Here is a 27,865-nt window from a genome sequence, read left to right on the forward strand (position 1 = left end):
TTCAAAGAAATGGCCTCAATACATATTTAAATGTAGTTATTAATCATTCAATAAATATTTACTAATATTCTAAGTAAAATGACTACAGGGATGAATAAGTCCCCTGCCTTCATAGAGCTAATAATCTCACGAGGTAGACAGACAACAATAAGAAAGGTATTTACCAGATGGTAATGGTTTTAAGTTCTAAGGAGTAAAAAAAAGACACTAAGAGTACACAGGATAAAACTTTTTAAAATCACTTTTAGGATTTAAATTCATTAAGAAAAAGTTTTATGCCACGAATGTGTATGATTTTTTAGCCCATCTTCAAACCAAGACAGAAAACCAGAGGGCTCATTATGCCAATTAAGTTTCTAAAGATATCAAATCAATCTTTTAAAAAAACAAACCAATATTGATATCTAAGTTCTCATGGACTAAAGTACCAAAGTAAAATTTAAATATAAGTAAGAAAGAAAAGCAAATAGGGAAATCACTATTTTTTGGTAATACAGCATACTTACAGTTTGATAGGCAAAAAAGCACGAGTGGCTGACCTCAGAGAAATATAGCACAAAAGCTTTCCTTTATTTAAAAGCTGTCCTTTCCATAATGTGTAGTGAAATTTATCTTTAAAAAAAAAAAAAAAAGACAATTCTTGGCAACCCAGAAGCAAATATATGTTTACTGGAAAAAAGGAAAAAAACATCTAGAAACAAGGTTTTGTAGAACAAAACAAAATATTTGACATTTATATTTATAGGAGAGTCCAAATATTAGGATTTTTTGTTTAAACTATCGTTTCCCCTACAAAATTATTCCAGTTGCAAAGAATAACAATTCTGTCTAAATGTCTTCACATCAGAAAGCTGAAGAGCAAAGACAAATAGTCTGCCCTCTTATTTTCCCCAAAAGAGACTATATGAAATCCGGTTAACTACATGAATCCATACAATGTCTCATATCTTCTTCTCAATCTCTTTTCATTGTGGAGAAACCTGACTTAAACCTTTGACGAATTTAATACTTTTAAAGGCTGAATTGTGAAACTTGTATTGTTTACTACTATCGATCCAAGTGGTCAAACCTTATCTATTCACAGCAGCAGCAGCTTCTCAAGGACACCTTATGCCTGGATGACCAAATGTTGATGCTATATCATAGCATGGCCTCACCCTCCTTTTCCTACTTTGCAGATTCTCATTCATTATGAAAATAAATCAAAGCACTTAATGTATTAATTTTTTACTATGTGCATGTACTCTTTCAATTTAGAAAACTAAAGAATCTTACCTGTGTTTCTATCTGCATTAAAGCTGTTAGATCTACAAAAAAAAAATTTTTTTAAATTACTAATTGTTAATATAAAAGTTAACACTCAGGACCTTGAGATAGGTGCTATTTTTAATGGCATACTATCCAAGAGAATTAAATTCTCCTTCCAAGTAGGAGGAAGCAGTTAATTACTTACTATAACATTTAATAAATCCAAGTTTACTTGGAGAAAAGAATTACTTACTTGACTTGAATTACCTTATTTGCCCAAAATTAAGGTGTTGTTTTACCCAAAAATATCCATCAGGAGAAAATAAGAGTCCATTAAAATCTCTGTCAATTACTTTGTTTTAGTGATAAGATTCAAAGAAATGGCCTCAATACATATTTAATCATTCAATAAATATTTACTAATATTCTAAGTAAAAGGACTACAGGGATGAATAAGTCCCCTGCCCTCACAGAGCTTATAATCTCACGAGGCAGACAGACAACAATAAGAAAGGTATTTACCAGATGGTGATGGTTTTAAGTTCTAAGGGATAAAAAAAGACACTAAGAGTACACAGGTTAAAAAAAAATCACAGAAGACCTCACTGATAAGGTCATCTTTAAGGAAGTGTAGGTGTAAATTCTGCAGCTAATTGGGGAAAGAGAAGAACAGCAAATGCAGAGGCCCTGAGGCAGGCACATTAACGGGTGGCATTCAAGGTACAGCAAGGATGTTCAATCAATGCTTGTTTTAAATGCTATGAAGGTAAAAAGATGGAATCAAACAGGAGGCAAAGAAAATTAATGAATAATCATTATTCCTGGGAGTATGACCTCATAATTATTAAAGCGTTGAGTACGTTCTGAAGATCACTGCTGAAAGGCAGTATAAGAAACGTATCATGGAGATGATAAATACAGACACATACGCACATACAGAAAAACTCAAATGTCTGGATATTATGTGAATCCATACTTGTGGCTGTGGATGGTTTCCAGGACTAATCACGATATGAAAAAAGTGTTAGATCTCAAACAAGTAAAATGAAGATGACACTTTGATCTGGAAACTAATAAAGAAGTCAACCTCAAAATTGTCTAGTATGTTTAAGAATGTGGCTTTAAAAACAGCAATATTTCTAAACGAATGTATATCATACATGACTTTGACTATGGGTACTCAAATTAAAAATATGTAGATATTTGACCATTTCACCTATATCCTTACTTAATTTTGCCAAAACATTTTCTGGAATAATTACATGGGAACAAAAAAAGGGGAAACTACTTTGTATTTGGTCACCTTATATTAGAGCTTACAGGAAATCAATGGTACTCAACTCTGACTAAAAATCAGAATCAGCCTGGCCGGTTTGGCTCAGTAGTTGAGCGTCCAAGAGGTCACTGTTTCGATTCCCAGTCAGGGCATATGCCTGGGGTTAAGGGCTCAATCCCCAGTAGGGGGCGTGCAGGAGACAACCAATCAATGATCTTTCTCTCTCATCAATGTTTTTATCTATCTCTTTCCCTTCCTCTCTCTAGAAAAAAAAAATCAGAAATCACTTGGAAGCTTTTAAAAACTACCAATGCGTAAGCTACTTTATACCTGATTTTGGTTTAACTGGTTTGAGGGGGGAGCTGGGGCTTCTTTAGTAGAAGCTCCCGATTTCCAGGAGAGCTAACACATAAAATTTCACTTATAAAAACTACATTTACTCAACTATGCAAACCTTCAATATCAAGGAAAAAGAGGGTTAACTGTGAGGTTCAAGTAAACTTTAGCTTATATTTCCATATAGTTTCAGTATCTGTCCTTTATATTAACATTTTAAATATATTTTTACTGATTTCAGAGAGAGGGAGAGAGAGATAGAAACACTAACAATGAGACAGAATCACTGATTGGCTGCCTCCTGCATGCCACTGGGGGGTCAAACCTACAACTTGGGCATATGCCCTGACCGGGAATCAAACATCACCTCTTGGTTCATAGGTCGATGCTCAACCACTGAGCCACACCAGCTGGGCTACACTGACCTTTTAAATCACAATGAACATTTACGTATCTAATTAATATTAAGGGGGAAAAAAATAGGAACAAAACAAAGTGCTCCTTCTAACTATGCAGTCCAGGTTATATAATATAATACCATTCTGGATGATGCCCAAAACTCCTAAACCTTACCTTAATGAAGGTACAAACTTCGGAGGTTGTATATCATCTTGGTAAGTAAAAGACACAACTGCATATGGACACACGTGTCTTGGTCTTCGCCTTAGTTCATCAAAGCCATACTCATAGAAGTAATACTAAAAATAAAAAAATGCAAAATTAACTTCATTAAGAAAGCAAAAGTACAGAGTGGGAATCTTGTGTTTATCTGCCTGGTTTTTGAAAAATATAACACTTAAATGTGCCTCTACCAGAAAATATCTTTAAACAATGCTTGCCAATTTAACTATAATAATTTATACTTTATATTCATTTTAGGATATAAATTTTATATACATACACACACACACACACACACACACATACACACACACACACATATATATATATATATATCTTGGATGCCAGAATACTAGTAGGTATTCCAAAAATTTACTTCTGAAGACTTGACAATCAGGAATATGGTCAACAAATTTCCTCATAAAAATGTTACAAATGGGGCTCCCAAATCAGCTCAGAAAAGCCAATTTGATACAAAATTAAAATACTACAGACACAACCTCAACCAAACCTACCATGTTGTTCATGTCAAAAGGAAAACATAGTCTTGGCTCTAACTGCAAACAAAGTAGCAAGAGAAATCACAAACACAGGTAGTCGACCCTCTTCCTACTGCCCATCTGCATCTCCCCTTCACCTATTCACAATATTCATTAGACCAGGGTTTTGTGACTTGCAGACTAGTAGTTTGGTCAACCCATGAACCCGGAGGTTATGGCTCAGATCCCTGGTCAGGGCACAGGCCTGGGTTGTAGGCTCGATCCCCAGTAGGGGGGTGTGCAGGAGGCAGCCGAGCAATGATTCTCTCTCATCATTGATGTTTCTATCCTTTTTTCCCTTTCGCTTCCTCTCTGAAATCAATAAAAACATATTTTTTTTAAAAAAGAGAGAGCCCCAGTTTATAAACAAGGCATTATGCTTCGAAGTCCATTCCCTTGGGGTAATGATTTCAATAATGTTGTTGCTCTGAAAATGCCTGAAAAGTTTTTTGAAATACAAACCAGTTTACAAGTTCTGCTAGAAAAGCCAATCCTATCTAATAATAGAGAAACATGGTAATTAACCATAACTTTGCTACCCTTCCCATTGGCTAATCAGCGAGATATGCAAATTAACTGCCAGCCAAGATGGTGGCCGGCAGCCATGCAGCTGAAGCAAACATGAGGCTTGGTTGCTCCAGTGACGGAGGAAGCCAAGGTTCCCTGCCTGCCGCAGCCCAGCTCTGAGCTCCGGATGCAACAATGTTGCAATTATAGAAGCTAAACAAACTCCAGATACCTGCTTTCAGCCAGCCAACGCCTCAGAGCTGGAGCCGGCTCTCAGCTCCAGTGACAGCCATAGAAGGTAAATTTAAATAAAAGAAGAAAAAAAGATGCTGGGAGCTTCAGTCACCCACCAGCTTGAAAACAGCCCTCAACCCCTCACCCAGACTGGCCAGGCACCCCAGTAGGGACCCCCACCCTGAAGGGGGTGTGACCAGCTGCAAACAGCCATCAGCCCCCTCACCCAGGCTGGCAGGCACCCAAGCAGGACCCCCACCCTGATCCGGGACACCCTTCAGGGCAAACCAGACGGCCCCCTCCCATGCACCAAGCCTCTATCCTATATAGTAAAAGGGTAATATGCAAACTGACCCTAACAGCAGAATGACTGGGAATGACTGGTCACTATGACACACACTGACCACCAGGGGACACTCAATGCAGGAGCTGCCCTCTGGTGGTCAGTGCGCTCTTATTGGGGGAGCTCTGCTCAGCCACAAGCCAGGCTGACGGCTGCCAGTACAGCAGTGGTGGTGGGAGCCTCACCTGCCTCCTCAGCAGCGCTAAGGATGTCCGACTGCAGCTTAGGTCTGCTCCCTGCTGGTAAGTGGACATCCCCTGAGGGCTGCCGGGCTGCCAGAGGGATGTCTGATTGCCATCTTAGGCCCAATCCCCCGGGGAGCAGGCCTAAGCCAGCAAGTGGTCACCCCCGAGGGGTCCCAGACTGCGAAAGGGCACAGGCCTGGCTGAGGGACCCCCTACCCCCAAGTGCACAAATTTTTGTGCACCGGGCCTCTAGTAATTACTATAAGTGTATATCTCTTACCTACCAATACTACCCCTGTCCAGAAGGTAATCAAATGAGTCCAGACAACTTTGGTGAATATAATTTTTGCTAAAAGCCCCCACCAACGAGTCTTGCACACTGAGATTCTTCAGAAAGAAAAAATTAAGTTTTTTTATTTAAATATCAATCGGCTGCCTCCTGCACATTTGTTAGAAACATTTTAATTTAAAAATTACCTTACTTCATAGTCAAACATCATATAAAACACAATGACTAAAATTTATCAATTAGAACACTTTCAAGTATGTGTAGTTTACTGTGTATCAATTATATCTGAGTAAAGGTTAAAAATTAATTCTAAGTTTGCATCTTAAAAAGTTAATAAAAGTAGAAAATATTTTATCAAGTCAATAGTACAAAATAGTATGAATTAAGGTATTTCAAGGGGCTTCAACTCTACCTTGAGGGATGAGTAGTATTTTATTAGGCAAAAACTTTCTAGGCCAAGAAAAGCCAAAATTTCAAATGAAATGAGGTTTAGGGCAGAGCTCATACAAAAGAAAAACAAACAAACAAACAAAACAAGATGAAAATAACAGTATTCAGGCAGGGTGAGCTAGGCTAAGGACTCTGAATATTATCTGCAAGTATATATTTCTAAGTTGTCTTGGAAACACTGAACAAACAGCCAAGACACTGGAGTCTGGCAGTAATATGTGGAAACCAGAGCCTAGACTGGTGTGGTGGCAGAGGGAATTGAAAATGGGGCATTTTAAAGGATTTGGTGACAAACAGATATCAGGTCATAACACTAAAATGGGTTCAGGTACTTACTTGAGTAAGCTCATAGGCTCGGTAAGCCAAAAGTGATGTAATTCTATTGGCATTCTTCGACACGTGACATTCATGCTTTGGTGTTGGATCCAAAGCACTTTTAGATTCCAAACTTTTTACACCCATGGGTTCATATATACTTTTTATTTTACCCTAAAACAGAGAAAACATTTTAAGTCCACCCAAACCTAATTATTGACTATATAATTATAGAATATTTCTTTAAATATAAATCACCTATAACAGTTTTTTCCTTTAATATCTGACAATAAAGTATCACCCAACACATTTTGCAAATATTGAAGAAAAAGTTAACCATAAAAAAATTGTTTGAATTTGTTTTATAACAAAGAAAAAATTTTATTCACAAAACTTTTCAATAGCCTAAATGACATTACCAATATATTACCCTCCTTTCTTCATTCTATTTTTTTGGAAAGTTTGCAAACTCTAAAATACAGTAAGCTTACATCAAAGATGGCAAATCACTCTCAAAAGTATCTTTCTATACCAAACACAAGCAAGCTGTTTTTTAATTTAATCTCCTAAAAACAGGGTCAACTAAAATCCAAATCAAATGTTGTCTTTGATATATGAAATGTAAAAGTTGAAATTACCTTCATTATTTTAAAAATAACAACATCACCCACTGTTCCAGCTTCTAAAGGATTAGCTTGTAACAAATCAGGATACTTAGAAAGATAGATACCTAGTAAAGAGGAAAAAATTTTTTTAATTTAAATTTGAATGACACAAATACAAAAAAATATATTTAATCTAATGATAATAAATGATATGACCAACACCTTTTTAAAAAAATGTAATGACAGTGAAGATTGCTTATATTTCACCAAGGCAAGAATAAAACATGAAACAAATAAAAAATTTCAAAATCTACTAGTACTCGACTAAGACCAAAAAAAAAGAGAGAGAGAGACTTAAAATCAATTTGGATAGCATGCAAAAATCAGAAACAAATAATAAAACTGGTTTCACATCACAGAACCTAACATCAGTCTCCTTTTCTGGGACTATGACAACTGATAAAAGGGTAATATGCTAATTAGACCAGACATCTTCTGGACATCCTTCCAAAGCCATGGTGGCAGGGCCGAGGCAGAGGCGGTTAGGGGCGATCAGGTCGGCAGGGGAGAGCAGTTAGGGGGATTAGGCCAGCAGGGGAGAGCAGTTAGGGAAATCGGGCCAGCAGGGGAGAACAGTTAGGGATCAGGCTAGTAGGGGAGAACAGTTAGGGATCAGGCTAGCAGGGGAGAGCAGTCAGGGATCAGGCCAGCAGGGGGGAGCAGTTAGGGCGATCAGACCGGCAGGCCCTAAACCGGCAGTCGGACATTCCCTGAGGGGTCCTGGATTGGAGAGGGTGCAGGCCGGGCTGAGGAAGAACTCCCCAACCCCCCAGTGCACAAATTTCGTGCACCGGGCTTCTAGTACATAAATGTAATTATAAGAATTGCAGTAAAATTAAATAATATATTTTTAAATGGCAACTTCATAGTACACAAATGAAAAAAGAAAAAAGATTACCCATGGAAGGACTGCCAAGAATTGTTATTTTGGACTGGCCCACCTGTAGTCCTTTTTCACATATGCTTTGAACCTAAATAAACAAAACACTTCATCTTGCAATCATAATATATTAAAAGTGTGAAAAGATATTTTGTAAACTTGTTTTAAATAAAATCTAAGCTTCTAAGTTATGTATTTTTAACATTATAGAAATTTTATATGTAAGACAGTTTATGACAAAATATTAATGTGAAACTGGCTTACACTTCCAATATAACCATAACTGGAATCCAGTTTTGTTTATGCTAGATACTCAGAATTCATATTGCTCATATATAAGCAACCATTTTAGAGTGAATTAAAACTAAAGAGAAAGTAACTCTGTCTAAAAATCTTCAACTAAAGCCTGGCCGGCATGGCTCAGTGTTTGAGTGTAGACCTATGAACCAGGAGGTCACGTTTTGATTCCGTCAGGGCACATGCCCCACTTACAGGCTCAATCCTCAGTAGGGGTGTGCAAGAGGCAGCCAATCAATGATTCTCTCTCATCACTGATGTTTCTACCTCTCTCCCTCTCCCTTCCTCTCTGAAATCAATAAAAATATTTTTAAAAGAATCTTCAATTGAAGATGGAAAAACTGGTTCCAAGCACATATAACCAACAATAAAGGAGATAACATATTTTAATAAAGGGAAAATTATTCATTATCAAGCACATTCTAAAGTAAAAAAAAAAAAATAGGTTTCGTCAGAAAAAAATGAGCACATTTGAAAAACAAATTACAAAACAATGAAATAGCTTTGCCTCACTAAATTATTGCTTCTACTTGTACATCAAGAAAATGTTACTTATAATTATCAAGTGCACTGCTGAATAAATAAAAAATTAGTAACTAACAATGAGAACATTCTCAAATTGCTTTTTTTAAATGAATCACTTACCTGATAGCGATCAACCATCAAAAATGCATAGGATTCTGAAAGTTCTTTATCTGAACGGCCATCAGACTTCAGTTCTCTTCGTTTTTCTGTAAACTAAGTGAAATTAAACCTATAAAGAGCTCTGTAGCATGTAATTATATTTTTTAAGCTAAGAGTTTCAGTAATTTTATTTCTAAAAAAACCCAAACCTACTAAAGTACAAATTATCTTTTCTCTCCTTATAATTTCTGTGCTCCCATTTTTTTACTGTTTTAATTGGTTTTTTACCTTCACAATATAGTCAAATGAGCATCTAGTATTTATCAATTTTAACTTAATTTCTATTAAAATTTTACAACTCCAACTCTCTAATATATTTTTATGTTTTAGTTATCTTTGGATCACTCATTTTAACATGGTGCACTGCAAAGAGTATCTTAATAAATCTGTTGAATGACCCACTTCTAAACTATAAACTCAATTAGACAAGAAAAAATGTTTCATTTCTTTATAAGTGTATCTCAATGCTATGTACATAAAACATGCTCCAAACATATTTCCAGGATAAAAAGCGACTTGGTGTAAGTACATCTGAACTCTAAGTCACCTGAAACTGCTGGCTTTTGCTTGTATCTAAAGATACAAGATAGATACATTCAAAATATGGAGCCCATATCTAATAGATTTATATGTAGTATGCAGGCCATTATTGATCTTTAATAATATAATTAGAGAATCTATAGACTCCATTTTCATATAAAATTAACAAATAATCTATCATAAAATGAAACCACATCAAACTACCAAGGTTTTCATTTTCTCTGGGAGTCAGTAACATTAAAGGTCCTTTCAAAGTTAAATTTTGGTAGCACTGAGTTAACCAACTTAAAAGAGTACAAAGTTAATAGTATTGCATGTACATTAGAAAGCAATATATACATCAAATATTTCTAAACACCTCATTTGCATTACTTCAGAATTACATGTTGGCTTTTCCTAAATCAAAATTCAAAGAATATTCTAATACATACATGAAATGTAAATTCACTATCTAAATTGCTTAACTGTTTCCCCCTGTTCACACTTTTTTCACTAAGAATTTCAACTAATAAGATAATCCAAACATCAACCAACAGTTGGGGGGAAAATTAAGCATAACCTAAAAAAAAAAAAATACACACTTGATTTCATTATGCTCCAATTTAGGCATAATATATAGTTAAAAAGATATCATTTAAAACTAAGTGTTTTCCCTTCCATAATTTGGCTTTCCTAAAAACTTTAGCTTTCTTTTTTTAATCCTCACTCAAGGTCATGCTTAGAGAGAGGAAGGTAAAGAGAGAGAAAAAAAACATAGATGTGAGAGAGAAAAACACTGATGTGAGAGAAACATCGATGGGCCACCTTCTGTACATGCCCCAACTGGAGATTGAACCTAGAACCCAGGCATGTGCCCTGACTGGTAATGGAACCTTTTCAGTGCACAGAACAACACTAAACCAGTAGTCATTCTGGCTGGCAAAAACTTTAGCATTTCTAAAGAAAAGAAAAATAAAACAAATTCCAGTCTACTAATTGATTCTGTAGAATATGACAATTACAATTTAAAACATACCTCCTTTTCCAAAAGCTCATTATGTACCAAGCAAGCACATTTGTAGTTAAAATTTGTTACTGAGGTTGGTTCAAGGTAAGATGAATGGAGAATATTTAAAACATCTTCAAATTCACGAGATCCTGGAGTTAATGGCTGAAAAAGTGCTAAAATAAAAAATATTAATTTTAAGATGGAATCTTAAATGTAGTTTCTCATATTTTTGTGGGCTTTTACATAAAATTTTCAAAGGCTTCAAGATTATCTTACTTTGTGATATGCAGAAGAGATACTTATTGATTCACTAAAGAAAAATTAAAACCAGTTGCCCAAATCCTTTAGCAATAAGCACCTCACATTAAACATGCAAACAATGTTATAATTTTGCAAATCTTAGGGATGCGACATTAGGCAACCTAAATTGCTTCGACTCTCATATGAACTTGCCCATATACTTAACTCCTATTTTATGTTACACTGAAATAGTGGACCATTTATTTCACCAAACTGTTTACACCCTAATTGATAAAGCATAAAAACAGTGAGTAAAATATTTAGGTGTCTATAAAAGAAAATGATTCCATTTGGTGTTTAGTACTACAGTTAGATATGTTGCATCCATTGGCACCTTGTATTATCAACAAGCGGTAGGACATTTATTACAAAAACTTAGTGAAAAGATGTGAAATTTTAGAGTCAAACCTGAATGCAAATATCCTATCTAGCATTTTCTGGCTTTATGGAGACCCTGGGTAAATCAATTACTTAACCAAACATAAGCTCAGTTCTCTCATTTGTAGAACAAAGAAATTTAGCTATCCTAAGTAACCACTATATGCCACATGCCACACAGACAACACATGGAAAAGGTTCTAAGCACAGCATCTGGCACAAAGATAATAAAGGTTTTTATTCTCCACTCCTCCAACTATTCCACATCCCATTGAATTTCTAAAATACTTAAGTCAAATATTCTTAGACCAGTGGATTGCTGGTTTAATAACCTCAAATTTCTACTTTATGCATGAAATAGTTTAACTTACTCATAAATTTCAAATTTCAAGTATATATACATATAAATTTTCCCCAAACATAAAAGGAACCACTTATTTTTCACTGTAGATAACTTATTACCATTCTTTCAAAACACTTATAACCAATAAATATCACAAAATACTTATGAAAACAGTGTTCTCTTATACATACTCCTTTTTTATAGGAATTTTTAAAAATTGATTTCAGAAAGGAAGGGAGAGGGAGAGACAGAAATATCAATGATGTGAATCATTGACCAGCTGCCTCCTGCACCCCCTCTATTGGGAATCAAGTCCACAACCCAGGCATGTGCCCTGACCAGGAATCAAACCTTGACCTCCTGATTCATAGGTCAACACTCAACCCTGAGCCACACCGACCAGGCTCTTACACATACTCTTACAGCAACAGCGAATAAGTTGTTTTTACTGTGTTTTCTCTACATAGTTTTAAGGTCATGATGTCAAATGATATACCCATCCATCCATTCATTCACCAGTCCATATATATTTTTACAAAACTGTCTGTATGATACAGAATGAGTATTAAATGGTCACCACTACTGTGGGATCACACACTAAAAAAAATTTTTTAAAGGAAGAACATTAACATAGTTATAATGCAATAAAGACACTGACTGGGATGAGTAGTAGGGAAAAAAATAAAGCCCTCACAAAAAACCCCACCCTAATTAGGACTATATGAATATACTCAATAATCTATAATAATAAAAGCATAATATGCTAATTAGATAGGACAACCTTCCGGACTAAGCTAGGGCCACGAGGGAAGCCGGTGCCGGCAGCTGGGGGAAGGAAGGCCTATTCTTGCATGAATTTTGTGCATCAGGCCTCCAGTCTATTATAAGCTCCATGAGAGCAGTAACTATATCTACCTTGCTCATTACTCTAATTGTACCATGCCAGTAATTAGAATTGTAAGCACTGATATAAGTAAAGGAAAATAAAAGAAAACTTGACAAAGTTTATTCTCAATAAAAAATGATTGTCATCATTTTTTGAATGACAAATTCAACAATTCAGTAATATATAAAACAAAATGAAAGTTCAAAAAAGGAGAAATACATTGTCTAAATTCAAATCTGTTCTATAGAATGTGGTAGGAAAAAACAGTTTTTCTTTGTGACAGTCCCCAACTAAATAGAGAAAAACTTGGCAAGGAAAACAGCCTGTGGACTAGTCTTACATGCTTTCATATCCCAAATGGACCAAGCATGATTTAAAACTACCATATGATTTCACTTATATGTAGAACCTAATGAACAAAATAAGAAAATAAGTAAACTAACAAACAAAATAGAAACAGACTACAGATACAGAGAATAAACTGACAGCTGTCAGAAGGGAAGGGATTTGGGGGACTGGGATGAAGGGAAAAGGTGAAGGGATTAAGCAAAAAACAAAACTCATGGACACAGGCAATATAAACAGTATGATGACTACCAGAGGAAAAGGGGGATAAGTGGTGATTGAAGGAGACTTGACTTAGGTAGTAAACACAATATACAGATGATATATTATAGAATTGTCTATATAATTTTATTAACCAATGTCACCCCAAAGAATTCAATTAAAAAAAACTTGGATAGTTTATGCATGATTGATTTGTATGTTTATTTCCCCCCACTGATTTTCAGAGAGAGTGGGAGGGGGGGAGACAGAGAGAAACATTGATGTGAAAGACACATCAATTGGTTGCTTTCCACATGTGCCCCTACGAGGGTCAGGGATCAAGCCTGCAAGCGAGGTACATGTCCTTGACCGGAATCGAACCCAGAACCCTTCAATCCGAGGGCTGATGCTCTATCCACTGAGCCAAACTGTCTAGGGCAATTTGTATGTTTCTAAACTAACAAAGTGACTTCAGATATCTAAAATATGCCAAAAAGTATCATATGGCTTCAAATTTCTAGGAAATTTTACAAGTCTTCATAAAAGAAATTACTTTCTTAGTTGAGCTGCTCCAATACTATTTCCACTATCAATCTAATCATGAGTAAAATTAAATCATATAAATTTATATAGCAATTAACATTTAAGTTATTTTCAAAAAAGTACTTAACATTTCTGTTTCATCCCAAAGTACTGTCCTAAAGGGTACTTATTTTTAAGAATTCAGGTCAATATGCCCTTAAATGTAGTTTAGAAATTTAACTATTCTGTTGTGAATGTGCATTCCCTGGTGGTCTATTTTGTCCTTAATAATACTCTTAACACTAGATATACCCTGGTCAACATATCCTCACTTCCTTTACAGATACGACATATATATCATAATCTTAATTATGGGCCATTTTTTGAGGTAAGAATAATAAACAATCCTGTGACTATCCAAATGGGGAACAGAACATTTTATGTATTAATCATCCATTTCACTTAAAGGAAGTCAGCATCCAGTATTTTGTTCTCTGGATTCTGACAATTATTAAGTCTAATAATTAGTGGGTCATTACTATTTTTCAGATATTGTACTAAGAGCTTTACATGCATTACCTCACCTAATCATCAAAATCACCCTATTTAGTTCATTGTGCCCATTTCACAAATGAAACTGAGACAGCTGAAGTAAACCTGCCAAGGTAACACAATTAATGAATAGGGAAGCTGGGATTCAAACTCAGGCTGCCCAGAGCTCCAAATCTTATATCCTAAACTGTAAGTTAAAAAAAAAAAAAAAAAAGTGTGTGTATAAGTGCTCACACTATATTTCCAAGATCTAGAATATATATATATTCTTTTTCCTCACTTTAGAAAAGTCATATAGAACACTTAAGACATAGAAAATTATCTATAAAAAAAGAATTTGATGCCTAGGATTATGCTATTTCTATCCTCTTCTGTGTCTTCTCTGAAATCTTTCTCATGGTAATGCATTTAATAGGGCCAAAAGCCATGGAACCCTTTTTTTTTTTTGCCTTATAAAGGTTAGCAACAAGAACAACAGTTCTTTCACACATTAAGGAATATATAATTTTACTTATTTACATGACTTCCTTCAAATGCATGCCAAAATGATGACTTATGAGTTGATTTCTGATCACAATTCACAAGATTTCCCTCTCACAACAAAACTGATTATAAATTAAATTTTATAGGATTAAAGCTTTAGAGATTTACAAAGGCACTTGGAGATTTATAAGTCAGATAAGAAACACTGTATCACAGAATCAGAGCTAGAATCCAAATCTCCTGACTCCCAGTCCATATTATTACTAAATATTTTTCATTACTGGCAGCATACAAAACAAACTCAAGAATTTAATGTTAGCCCTAACCGGTTTGGCTCAGCAGATAGAGCTTCGGCCTGTGGACTGAAGGTTCCCGGGTTCGATTCTGGTCAAGGGCATGTACCTTGGTTTCAGACACATCCCCAGTAGGGGGTGTGCAGGAGGCAGCTGATCGATGTTTCTCTCATCGATGTTTCTAACTCTCCATCTCTCTCCCTCTTCCTTCCTCCCTGTAAAAATATCAATAAAATATATTTTTCTTAAAAAAAGAATTTAATGTTACATTTACGAAGTTGGAAGAGAAATAAAATTTAAGACATCAAATAATTCCTTAGTCAAAGGAACATTTTTCTGCCCTAGCCGGTTTGGCTCAGTGGATAGAGTGTCAGCCTGGAGACTGAAGGGTCCCAGGTTCGATTCCCATCAAGGGCATGTACCTTGGTTGCAGGCACATCCCCAGTAGGGGGTGTGCAGGAGGCAGCTGATCGATGCTTCTCTCTCGTCTCTCATCGATGTTTCTGACTCTCTATTCCTCTCCCTTCCTCACTGTAAAAAATCAATAAAATATATATATATTAAAAAAAGGAACATTTTTCCACAATTACCTTTACCAATTTATTTAGTGTCAATGCTGATCTTTGTGTTTCTATTAAGATTGTGTATATGTAAAAAAAAATACTATGTACATATACACAAAAACAAGCTAAACTTTTAAAAGGTGGACCACTTTTCAAAACACACAAGTGGATAATATGAAATATATATTCCAATTTAAAGTGACTAATTCATGGAAGAAAAGGAAATAACAAAAAGTCTGGGGATCACATGTGGTCTGTAATTCTCTCTGTATCCAACCTCTCTGAAGTCTACTTGTATTAATGATTAAAACTCAATAAATATCCATTTGTTCCTTGCAATAATTAAGTTACTTTAAAAATCACTTTTCTGCAGTCTAATAAAACTGCTATAGACTTTAGGAATGGTGTTTCATCTCTAATTCTAGGTTGAACATACTGCAGAATTAGCAATGAATATGCTGGCAGAGATCTACAGAGACAAGTACAAATATGACACTATTGACTTTTTCTTTGGACTAGGGACAAGGTCAAAGAAAATTTTACTTCCATTACCTAGTATTTACATGCACCTATCAAACATTTTATGTGAATAACCAGATTCTGTCTACACATTCATTCTCAGGTTTACTTCTTTTTTATATATATTTTTTTATTGATTTCAGAGAAGAAGGAAGAGGGAGAAAGAGATAGAAACATCCATGATGAGAGAGAATCATAGATTGGCTGCCTCCTGCACGTCCCCCACTGGGGATCGAGTCCACAACCTGGGCATGTGCCCTTGACCGGAATCGAACCTGGGACCTTTCAGTTCGCAGGCTCCATCCACTGAGCCAAACCGGCTGGCCTCAGGTTTACTTCTATGTAGAGAAATCAATGGTACTTAGAACCCAGTCATTCATACAGAACTAATGAAACACCATGCACATGTCCTTAAGGAGGAGACAGCTCCAAAAACAATTACAAATTTTGTGGGAAAAGATGGGAAGTGAGGAGAATTAGCCCAAGACTAGACCAGTATAGATGCAGGTGCATGATGATACACATGCACGAGACACCCGTACATGAGCAGTTAATCGTGTGCCCTACAGAAACCATTAACCAAAACACGTTTTACAGAAAGTGATTTCCCAAAAACTTTGGAGGGAAAAACCCTATCAAATACAATTACCATTTTAAACTTACTTTTGATGACCTACACTATTAGATTTTAGAGTAAAAGAAGGCAATAGTGAAATGTCTACTGAAAAATGCAATTCTACAATTTGTTTAAATGTAAAACAGTGCTTCTTTACACTATTATAGAAAACAGCCCAGCCAATAAATAACACAACATATATTAGAGTAAAATTTCTCTTCCAGTCAATAGGTCATTCAATCTATCAGTACCGACTAAATGTATTAATTTTATAATGAACATAATCTCAATTCCCCACAGATGAAGACATGCTAAACATTTCTAAATTTAGGTTAAAAAGGAACACTGTTGCCCTAGCTGGTTTCGCTCATTGGATAGAGCATTGGCCTGTGGAAATAAGGTTCCCAGGTTTAATTCCTGTCTAGGGCACATGCCCGGGTTGTGGGCTCAATCCCCAGTAGGGGGCATGCAGGAGGCAGTCGATCAATGATTTTCTCTCATTACTGATGTTTCTCTCTCTCTCTCTTTCATCTCTGAAATAAGAAAAAATACATTAAAAAAAAAACTTTTAAAAATAGATCAGATCAAAAACTAAATAAAACTCATATTAAAAAAAAAGTCTTGCTATAGTTTGAGTAGTGACAGGTACTCTACACCTAGGTTCAAATTCCAACTCCACCATTTACTAGCTGTGTGACTTGGGCAAGTTATTTAACCTCTCAGTACTTCACTTTCCTCATCTATAAAATGGGAATAGTACCTACCACATAGTATTGTTGAGATTTAACACATATAAACTGCTTAGAGTAATGCCTACAACTTATTAAACATTATAAAGTATTTGACAACATTACTTAATTGGAATGGCAGTATTTTGGATGTTACCCTATTGTCAAGATAAAGAAAACTGAGTCAACACGTTACTATACTCACATAGTATTTACCTTTAAGGTACAAAAAATATTCAAGTCCCAATCTTTAATTTCACTGGAAAACATAGCCACAAGAAAAGGTTTTCCATATTAAAATATGAATGCAACAGAACCTTTGGTACTTGAAAAGTTCAAGCAGAGGTATCTACTAAAAATGATCTACTACTCATGATTAGTAGACTTATACCTAGCCAAATCTTATACCTTTCAAGAGATGATTTTGAAATTGTGAAACTCACAGTACCTGCTGCACTGCTTCTGATAAAGCATTTTGTTTTAAATAATGAAGCCCTGGCTGGTTTGCTCAGTGGGCAGAGCGTCAGCCCCCAAAAGGGTCCTGGGTTCGATTCCAGTCAAGGGCACATACCGCTTGTGGGCTTGATCCCTGGCCCTGGTTGGGGTGCATGCGGGAGGCAACCAATCAATGTGCCTCTCTCACATCAATGTTTCTGTCTCTCCTCCTCCTTTCCACTCTCTAAAAAAAAATCAATGGAAAAATATCCTCTGGTGAGGCTTAGGGGAAATTAAAAATTAGAAAAAATAAAAAATGAAAAGTTGAATTTTTCTACTAAATTCTATCACCAAGCACAACTGCTCTCAGCTTGGACAGAATAAAGTCCATGGTGGTAAAATAGCTGTTTATTTAATTTTAAAGGCTCCATTTAAATCATTTTAATGATTGCACTATTTGAATAGCTGCTGCTCAGCATATAAATATTTAGACAACTTAAAAATTACTCATTTCCACTACACATGAAAAAGTCCATTGTGTTATCATATTTTCCTTATCCACAACCTCCCTGACAAGAAAAAGGTAACAACCTTTTGCCTCTAAAGTGAAAATGGTAAATATAAATTTTCTCCAGAGTATCAAACTCAGGAGAGAAAACAAGTTTCATATTTCCTAATTCCTGAATTATATCCACTTTTAGTGTGTTCAAATACAGCAGCTTCACAATTTATCTTACTTAAAGACACAAAACACAGTGCCTCTCAACACTTTCTAGTGCCTTCTCTCATTTCAAACCAAACTGTGAAAGTTTCTAGGCCAATTTTCTGATCCTATCAAAAGGTAAAAGGTGGTACATCATAAACCATGATATGCCAATAAGCCATATTAACGAGGGCCCATCTGAATTTACTTCCAACCTACTATCAATTGATAATTTAGGCTGGGCATCATCTTTCCTCATATAGTCTATACTCTATATTATACAACTCAACCAGAAGAACTGACAACCTTGACCTTTACAAACATCCTCTTGAACCCGGAACATATTACATTAACTCATTTAAAAGGTATTTCTAGAAACATCCTCATGCTGGTGGACAAAAGGTAACTTCACCGTTGCCACCACTTTTTTTCCACAAGGATCTTCTTGGCTTTGTCATCCAAACAGAAATTAACAGTATGTGTACCTAACTGATAAATGGCTCTAACAATTTCAGTTGGGCAAATGGAGTTGGCTATACACATGGAAAGAAGCACATGCTTCATTCCAGATCCTGTCTTTACTAAATTAGAAATGTTTTCTGTAAATAAAAAAATTTCCACTATTTTCCTAAGTAAATCATGACAAACTGAACCACGCAGTAAATAAAAAAGGAAGAGGGTTTAAATCCAGAACATCCCAAATCACTGGCTAGTCAAAAATATAATGCTATAATAGAAAATAATTCAGATCTCCATTAAAATGTGTCACAAATATGGAAGTTTAAATAAAAAAAAAAAAGGTAAACGTAGTTCATCTCACTGTTCCCATATTGGCTCCAAAAACTTGACTGGATTTTTTTAAATCTTAAGTTCTCAGATGCAATATCAAATTGGTGACTCTTGGGCATAAGCTAACCTCTCCCTATTTTTTTCCCTAGGGAAGTTACTGCACCAAGAGCCTACCTTCCCGTTCTTCTCAAATACAATATAAAAATGCACTGAAGTTTGGATTTAAAGGGAGAGAGAGGGAGAGAGAGAGGCCTATTTAATCAAACTCTTCAAAAAACAAGAAAAAAAAATCTACATGGAAATGAAGTGTGATGGAAAAGAGCAGTGTGCATGGATCACATCTAATGGAGATTTCTAGACCAGGGAAGACGCTGACATCCGGCCCATTTCAAGGAGACACATAAGAGCTGAAGAACTTCCACAGGGAGAAGCACTTGAGATCCTCTGAACAAGGCACGGCCTGGGAGAAAGCTCCAGAATCCAGGGCCACGGGCTACTTCCACAGTGAGACTTCTCAGAAGCATCCTGAGGAGGCACACCGGCTTCTCTGCCTTCAGGGGCTGGTGTGGAGGGAGGGGCCCCGAGCACCATCTTTTCTTTACAGAAACGCTTCAAACCTGAGCTGCTTCCAGCTTCCACGGGGAGAGGGGGAGCGGAGGAGCCTGGCGCCCCCGCTTGCCTCTCGCCCCAATGCGCAGCGGCTGGGCGGCCGTGGCAACGAGGGAGCGGCGGCCGGCGCTGCCTGCGTGTTTACGTCTCGGATGGGTGTGGGAAGAGGAGACAAGAGATTCTAATGGAAAGATGGAGGGGAGAGAGGAAGAGGGGTTGGGGGAGAGGGAAGCACCACCTTTCTTTTCTCTGCTCTTCCTGGGGATCTGAAAAATCCTCCTAACGGGTCTTTCGGGCTCTTCGGGGCCTTTGGGGAGAGCGGCCGCGCCCGCCCCCGCCTCAGCCGAATCCCGAGGCTGCTCTTGGCTGACGCTCGCGGTGGCCTCGGTCGCCGTCTCCTCGGGCGCCGCGCCGCCGCCGCCGGGCTCCCAGATGCTGGGGCCGCCGCCGCCGCCGCCGCCATTTTGTGGGGAAGACTCGGGCTGCGGAAGGGCCCGCTTCATCTCCTCGTCGCCGCCGCCGCCACTTTCGCAGCTCGAGGTCGTCGGCGGAGTGGCTTCCGTCTCCGCAGCAGTCGCCATCGCGCCGGCCCAGGAAGCTTCTGCCAACAAGGTGAAGGGGGTGGGGGGAAGGGGCGGCGGGCCGGCCTGGCCGCCTAGCTGCTCTCAGCCCACCCTCACCCTCCCCGCCCCGTGGCCTTGGGCCGCGCTCCTGACCCAGGAGCCTCTCGAGGGCCCCACAGCGGGCGCCCCAACCGTGCCGCCCGGCCCCACGAGCCGCTCCTCGCGCGCGCAGTCCTTCGCCGGCCCCCGCCACTCAACGTGCTCGCGTCTGAGCCGGGAGGAGGCGGGGTCCTCGTGGGCCGCTCCGCCAATGGGGGCGCGGCGCCCACCTCCGCGGGCGCGGATACGACGGCGCCGGGGGGCGGGGCCTCGGGCGCTGGAGCCCGCCAAAAGGGGCGACCGCAACGCCCCGCGAGTACCTCGACGCCCGCCGGCCGCGGGTTGGGGTGTGGGGGCCTCAGGGCGGGCTGCCGTTGCCAAGGCCGCGCCGACCAGCGCTGTGGGTCATGGAGGCGCGTCCGGCCAGGTGTCTCCTATTTTGAAAGAAAACCACCTTCCTTGTCTGCGCAGGCGTCACACCAGCCAAACGGGACTCAAGCAGCGGGTGGGGAATGACCCACCCTGTGGAACAGCTGCGAACAAAAGCCTGTAAAGGAGATAAGAGAACGAGCTGCAGCACCGGAGCCTGAACGCCTCCGGCAAAGCCTCACTCGACTTCAGCCCCGTGCCAATCCCTCTGGATCGTGCATCTTTACAGTTGATTACTTCCACCAGCCCCCCACTCTTTTATCTTTTTAAAAAATATTATTTTTTTAAGAGAGAGAGGGAGAGAGAAACATCAATAATGACAGAATTTTCGATCGGCTGTCTCCTGCACGCCCCTCACTGGGGATGGAGCCTGCAACCCCGGCATGTGCCCCACCCAGCAATGGAACCCTGACCTCCTGGTTCATGGGTCAGTGCTCCACGACTGGGCCACACCAGCCGGGCCCCACTCTTTTATCTTAAGGAGTTAGAAGCGGTTGTACGCCTCCCGCAAGCAGCCAATACCTGCGATCCTTTGGTATGACGTCAGCCTAGTGTTTACAGGATTTTGTTCTGGTGAGCCTGCTGGCTGCTGACTTAAATGTTTTTCCTTTGGTGTCTTTAGTTTCCTAGGGTGAGTGTATACTGAAGAAAAATATATTCATTTGTAGCCACATTAAAAAATATACAGCGCCCTAACTGGTTTGGCTCAGTGGATAGAGCGTCGGCCTGGGGACTGAAGGGTCCCAGGTTCGATTCCCGTCAAGGGCATGTACCTTGGTTGCGGGCACATCCCCAGTAGGGGGTGTGCAGGAGGCAGCTGATCGATGTTTCTCTCTCATCGATGTTTCTAACTCTCTATACCTCTCCCTTCCTCTCTGTAAAAAAAAAAAAAAAAATCAATAAAATATATTACAATAAAAAATATACAGCAAGTGGTACTTGAAAATAGTCAAGTGGAATGCCTTTTGAATAGTTTTTGCTGACTAGGTTGAAACCACTATCATTGAGTACAGACAGTATTTTCGGGTTGCTTTCTATATGCTAGGCACTGGACAAGACGAGTTACATCATCTCCATTTAATCCTCACAATAACTACCAGGGAGATACCACAGGTATACCTTGTTTTAATGTGCCTTGCTTGATTGAGCTTCACAGATGTTGCATTTCTTTTTTACAAACTGAAGACCAGACTCTCCACCTGCAAAAAGATTACAACTGACTTTATTGAGGTAATCTGGAACCAAACCTACAGTATATCTGAGCTATGCCGGTGTTATGCACAATTTAAAATACGGATTTTTTTAAAGTATTTCAAGACCTTGAACTAAATGAAGTTATGAAAATCAGAACTTGAAGTCAGGTCTGTTTAACTCCATCACAAAGTCCTTACACTTGACTACTTCTCCAAGACCTGATCTTGACAGCAGCTGTGCACCTTTATGCATTATGGATGAAGACATGAGGATTGACACCTAGTTCAGTCTCCTGGCAGCAAGATCAGGATTGGAACCCAAATCTCGATTCTTAAACTCCAGCAGTCTCCCAAGGAGATGACTGACCAAACCTATAATTATAACAAAATTCTAGGCCAGGGGTGGGGAATGTTCACCCCTCGGGCCATATAAGGTCCGGGAAATCATTTGGTCTGGCCCTGCCAAGGCATTAGGGGTGAGTTAATTAAATGTTTGACCAAAATAGCAGGCTAATTTTTAAGTTGATAATTTTGTAGGGCCAGCAAATGATGTTAGAAATATCCAAATGGCCCTTGGCAGAAAAAAATGTTCCCCACCTCTGCTCTAGGCCTTGCTACTTAAAGAACATCCTCAAGATCAACATGAAAGTTGAATTCCTATGTCCTGTGATAAACATCCCTGTTTAACAGCCTATGTGGAAAAGCTAATCATGGTTTGCCCAACCTATTTGAATCAGCTGAGTAAATGGAAGGACAATGAGTGTAATAAAACAATTATTCCTTTTAGTAAACAGTTCATGTAAAAACATGAAAAAATACTGATGAAAACATGAGCTATATTGAAACAAAATGTTCATTATTTTAAGATAAAAGTGACTTTTGCCGAAACCGGTTTGGCTCAGTGGATAGAGCGTTGGCCTGCGGACTGAAAGGTCCCAGGTTCGATTCCGGTCAAGGGCATGTACCTTGGTTGCGGGCACATCGCCAGTGGGAGATTTGCAGGAGGCAGCTGATTGATGTTTCCCTCTCATCGATGTTTCTAACTCTCTATCTCTCTCCCTTCCTCTCTGTAAAAAATCAATAAAATATATTAAAAAAAAGATCTGCGTATCTATTTTAAAAAAAAGTGACTTTAAATTTGGAGGAAGAGGCACTTTATATAAAAGAGGCTACAGAAGATCAGAAACAAATGTTGAGGTCTCTAAACATTTTTGTTGGTTTATTAAAAGTATCCCTAAAAGCTAATTTTATCAGATTAAAAGATAATAAATAGGAACTGGTTGCATACTGGTGCCACTACTCAATCAAAGCAATCCTCATTTGTTTATCAACAGCCAGCATAAAGCAAACACACCAGTTGGTGGTAAAGGGTACCTAAAACTAAGACTAGACAACCATTAGTCTTCCACAGAGACTGCATCTTAAATTTTGTGATGATAAAAATTTTATATTCCAAATCATTTATTTAAAAAATTTTTAACAAATCAGTATTATACATTATAAGGTATAAGAAAATTGGAAAGCTCTAACATATAATTTTAGCTATATAGTCAATTATCATAGCAAAAAAAAAATCAGGTTCTGCTGGATATTACTAATTACTAATATTCAATGTTATAATATTTTTTAGTTGTTTAATGGGTGCTAACCATTGCTATGTGCTGAGGATGTAATTCTGAAGCAAGTGGACATGGTTACCTCCTTTGACTTTATGGTTCAGTGGGGAATATATCTAAAACTAGAGTCAATAGTGATGGCTAAATGGAGACCTACAGGTTAAGTGAAGAGTCAGCTCTAGGAGAGGGATAGAGGGGCATACATTTGGTAAATCCTACCTATCTCAGGAAAATTAACACAGTGAGATAAAGAGGATATACATATGTGTGTTTATATATGTATGCATATAGATATCCAGTATGTATGGGGGAGGTGGGGAGGTGTGCAAGGGGAAGAGCTACCACAGTTGTAGTACATGGATCTGGGGCACAGGCTACCAAAGGTTAGAAGTATAAAACCTATGATGTCCCTTACCCTCAACAACAACACAAGGAACATTAGAGAATATGAGAGTATATCATTAAATACCCAGGGACCACAATTTCATTTTTAAAATTTTGAAACATGAAAATAATCCAATTCAACTCATTTTAAAAATAGAAAAGCATGGGGGGGGGGAGTGTTGGGGGAAGTGAAGGGATTGAACAAAAAAGAACTCATGGACATGGACAACAGTGTGGTGATTGCGGGAGTGGGGGGAGGGGAAGAGGAGACAAATAGTGATGGAAAAAATAAAATAAATAAATAGGAAAGGGCAGTAGCCCAAGATCACACAGCAAACTAATAATTACAGTTAACATGCATTGAGTACTTTCTATATGTCAAGCACTGGTATAAGAGTATTAAATGTATTGTCTCATTAATCCCCACACAAAGTGCTAATGTCATCTCTATTTTACAGATAAGGAAACTGAGACAGAGTATTTAACTTTCTTAAGGTCATTTATATTATAAATGGCAGAACCAAGATTCTAACCTAGGCAGTCTGCCTCCAAAGCCCATGCTCTTATTAACCGCTATATGCTAACCTCTCTTCTTAGTGGCAAAACAAAGTCCAGAACCCAGTGCATTTTCCACTTTGCCATTTCATATCACCTCCTCAAACAGTACTTTAAAAGACAGGATATAAATGGTATAACTCAGCAATAAAATCAGTATTACTGATGCATAAACCTTTGACTTCACAATTTTACTTCTAGAAATTTATAATACAGATATACATACTCATTCACATTCTTAATGTTTATTCAAGGATATCCACTGTTGTTTGTAATGGGACAAGTGTTTGTAATAGCAAAGGACTGGAAACAACCTAAATATCTACCATAGGGTATAGCCATACAATGGAATACAGCCATATAAAGGAATGAAATATTGATACATGCTACCATGTGGAAGAACCTTGAAAAGATTATGTTAAGAGAAAAATCAGATACAAAAAGTCACATATTGTATTATTCCATTCATATGAAAGTTTAAAATAGGCAAATTCATAGGAACAGGTGATAGGTGATTACCAGGGGCTGGAGAGAGGAGAGAATGAGGACAGACTGCTAATTAATTATAGGATTACCTTTGGGGTGATGAAAATATTCTGGAACTAGATATGCTGTTAGTTGCACACCTTTGTGAATATACTAAAACCCACAAATTATACAGTTTAAAAGGATAGATTTTATAATATATGGATTATATCTTAATTTAAAAACAAAACAAAACAGAGAACATACACATTCCCTGAGGACAGATCCTCCAAGCAGCAGACTCTCTCTCCCATCAGCTTTGAAGAAGCAAGCTGCCATGAATTCTACAGCTGCCAACAACTTGAGAGCACTTAGAAGAAAATTCTTTCCTGTTGAGTGTACAGGTGAGAAAACAGTCCAGCTGACACAATGATGTCAGCATTGTGAGACCCAGGCACAGAAACCAGCTAAGCCATACCCATACTCTGACATATAGAAACTGTGAGGTTATATATGGTTATTGCTTTAAGCCACTAACTTTTTGGTAATTTGTTACACAGCAATAAAAAACTAATATAGAGCCTGGCTGGTGTGGCTTAGTGATTGAGTGTCGACCTATGAACCAGGAGGTCACAGTTCGATTTCAGTCAGGGCACATGCCCAGATTTCGGGCCAGATCCCCAGTATGGGTTCTGCAGGGGACAGCCAATCAATGATTCTCTCTCATCATTGATGTTTCTATCTCTCTCTCCTCCCTTCCTCTCTGAAATGAATAAAAATAAATGTTTATTTTATTTTTAAAATTTTCAAGGTACTTTGTTGTTAAAACAGGTCACAACACTAAGCCTCTAGCCTGTTCTGCCAATGTACAAGCTACAAATGCTTGCCCAGCAGCTAAGGGGCACTCTGCAGTAGCATGTTTGAAAATTGAATAAAAATCCCTATAAAACAAACATTCAAATAGTTTCCATAGGAACACAGATAAGTGTGACCCCATCACCTAGGCCTTCCACCTTCTTCCATTTGTGCCAACCCCACTTACAAAGACATTTCAAAATTATCCATAATTAAGTTAAATGGTCTCCCCAAGTCCCTTAAGTCAAGCTACACTTGCATAACAGCTACAAGAATGGCATCTACACATTAACAGGAGCTGAAATCCCGCTCTCCCAGGCACCAGACACAAACAGAGCGCTGGTGTTCCTGCTTCTCCACCTCGGGCTGGAAGTTGTTCTGGACTTGCCACATTAGTTGCCATGCCGATCCTGACATCACATAGTAGATGGTCAGCCTCTGGAATCCATTGAGAATAGAAGCAGCAGCAGTGTAAGCACCCATGTTTTCAAAGAGCATCCAGTCCCCCACATGCATCTTGGGTAAGCCATAGCACTCTACAATGCGATCGAGGCTGTCACAGGTTGGTCCCACATGCTGGATGAAGAATACCTCTCATCTGGTTTGGGATGCTTCTGCAGAAGGTGCTTCCCGTGCACATGATCATAGAAGATGCAATTAAATGATCCATATACTCCATCACTCACATAATACATAAAGGTTTTTTCACTTAACTCATCTTCATCATCAGAACCTGTTTGTTCCTTTAATACCAGTGTTTTGGCAATGATATTAACTGCAAGCGTGAAAGCTGATGCAACATAGTATCTGCCTGGCTCAGCTATGAGTGTCACTCCCGAGTCTGTTGGAAAATACTGGGTTGATTACACGGGCAATCTCCTCAAATTTAAGCTTTGCATACTCAGATCCAGGAAAGCCACCTCCAATATCCAGCAGATACATGTTGAAACCGACCTCAGCTCCCATGTCAAAGACACGGGGCATCAGAAATGGCCTGCATGAAGATCTCAGGGTCAGTACAGCCACTTCCCATGTGGAAACTGACACCAATGACATCAATGTTTAGCTCTTTTGCCTGTTCCTAAAGAAGCTTGCTGGTTTTAAGTATGGCGCCAGATTTAACACTGAGACGATGGACTGCTTTGCAATCTACAAAACCAACTTTGCCTTTGGATGTGCTCTGGCAACTTTCATCAACTCAACTTCACTATCAAAAGTCATCATCTGGATTCCATTAGTGGCATCATATTTAATCAGAAACACTTGTTTACGAGGATTTGCATAGATAATCCTCCCTGGAGGCACCCCAAAACTCTGCACTATTTGTATTTCAGTCTTGCTGGCATAGTCAAATCCCGTCCCGATGACAACTAGAGTCTTCCCTATGGTTCTGGCTATCACTGCATTTGACTGCATAAAAGGGGTATGTATACCAAGGAAGAGCTTTTAACCATTTCAGATGTTTCTTTAGAATGTCTCCCAGATCTGCAGCAGAGAAGGCATCCTTATCATTGGAAGAAGAGACTTCATCAATTGTTTGGTCTAGAACAGTGGTTCTCAACCTTGGCTGCACATTAGAATCACCTGGGAATCTTTTTTAAATCCTGATTTCTGGGCCTCATCCTCCCGAAATTCTGTTTCTTTGTTATGGGGTGTCTTTTTAAAATCCTGATTTCTGCCAAGGTTGAGAACCACTGGTCTAGAAGGTCCTTGGCAGTAAAGCCCTCATTGAGGAAATGGCAGTCAAACTCTTCATTACTAATGTTGTTCATCTTCATAGTTTTTGGATGTTCCAAAACACAACACAAAGGAAAATGAAGAGGGTAGGACTTAAGAAATTATTGCCAGTTATTCATAAATGCAGCTCTCCAGGAATTCCAAGTCCACAGAAGATGGGTGTCCTCTTGGTGCAGCAGTAGAAATGTCCTAGGAGCACAGGGGCGCTTCACACTGACCCCATGGGCCCCCTCCCCCTTCTACTTTCTCTAAAATCAATGGGGAAAAAACCCTTGGGTGAGGGTTAACCACAAAACTAACATAGAGG

General features: G+C 38.4%; 1 protein-coding gene, 1 long non-coding RNA gene and 1 pseudogene across 8 annotated transcripts in view; 1 reads left to right on the top strand and 2 right to left on the bottom strand.

Annotated features, from left to right (window-relative positions):
• Window positions 1–20,472, bottom strand: part of FAM208A (family with sequence similarity 208 member A) — a 54,292-nt gene extending 33,820 nt beyond the window's left edge. For 4 of the 7 annotated variants that reach the window (XM_023755704.1, XM_014457693.2, XM_023755703.1 and 1 more), the window contains exons 1-9: window positions 19,901–20,463; window positions 10,425–10,570; window positions 8,831–8,923; window positions 7,907–7,979; window positions 6,982–7,073; window positions 6,365–6,517; window positions 3,434–3,558; window positions 1,276–1,307; window positions 507–612 (exon numbers count right to left, since the gene is read on the bottom strand). In XM_023755704.1, coding sequence (XP_023611472.1) covers window positions 507–612; window positions 1,276–1,307; window positions 3,434–3,558; window positions 6,365–6,517; window positions 6,982–7,073; window positions 7,907–7,979; window positions 8,831–8,923; window positions 10,425–10,570; window positions 19,901–20,243 — 1,163 coding nt within the window. In that variant the 5' untranslated portion in view covers window positions 20,244–20,463. Of the gene's footprint in view, window positions 1–506; window positions 613–1,275; window positions 1,308–3,433; window positions 3,559–6,364; window positions 6,518–6,981; window positions 7,074–7,906; window positions 7,980–8,830; window positions 8,924–10,424; window positions 10,571–19,900 lie in introns of those variants that run through there. The other 3 variants (XM_014457695.2, XM_023755706.1, XM_023755705.1) reach the window with 3 other exon arrangements.
• LOC111826474 lies at window positions 20,029–21,446 on the top strand. The gene is made up of 2 exons (XR_002829808.1): window positions 20,029–20,274; window positions 20,796–21,446. It is a non-coding gene; the product is annotated as an uncharacterized LOC111826474 (long non-coding RNA).
• A 4,656-nt stretch (window positions 21,447–26,102) lies between these two features.
• On the bottom strand, window positions 26,103–27,593 carry LOC102436673 (annotated as a pseudogene).
• Between the last annotated feature and the right edge of the window lie 272 nt (window positions 27,594–27,865).

Source organism: Myotis lucifugus, unplaced genomic scaffold (assembly GCF_000147115.1).
Source record: "Myotis lucifugus unplaced genomic scaffold, Myoluc2.0 scaffold_83, whole genome shotgun sequence".
Taxonomy (NCBI): Eukaryota; Metazoa; Chordata; class Mammalia; order Chiroptera; family Vespertilionidae; genus Myotis; species Myotis lucifugus.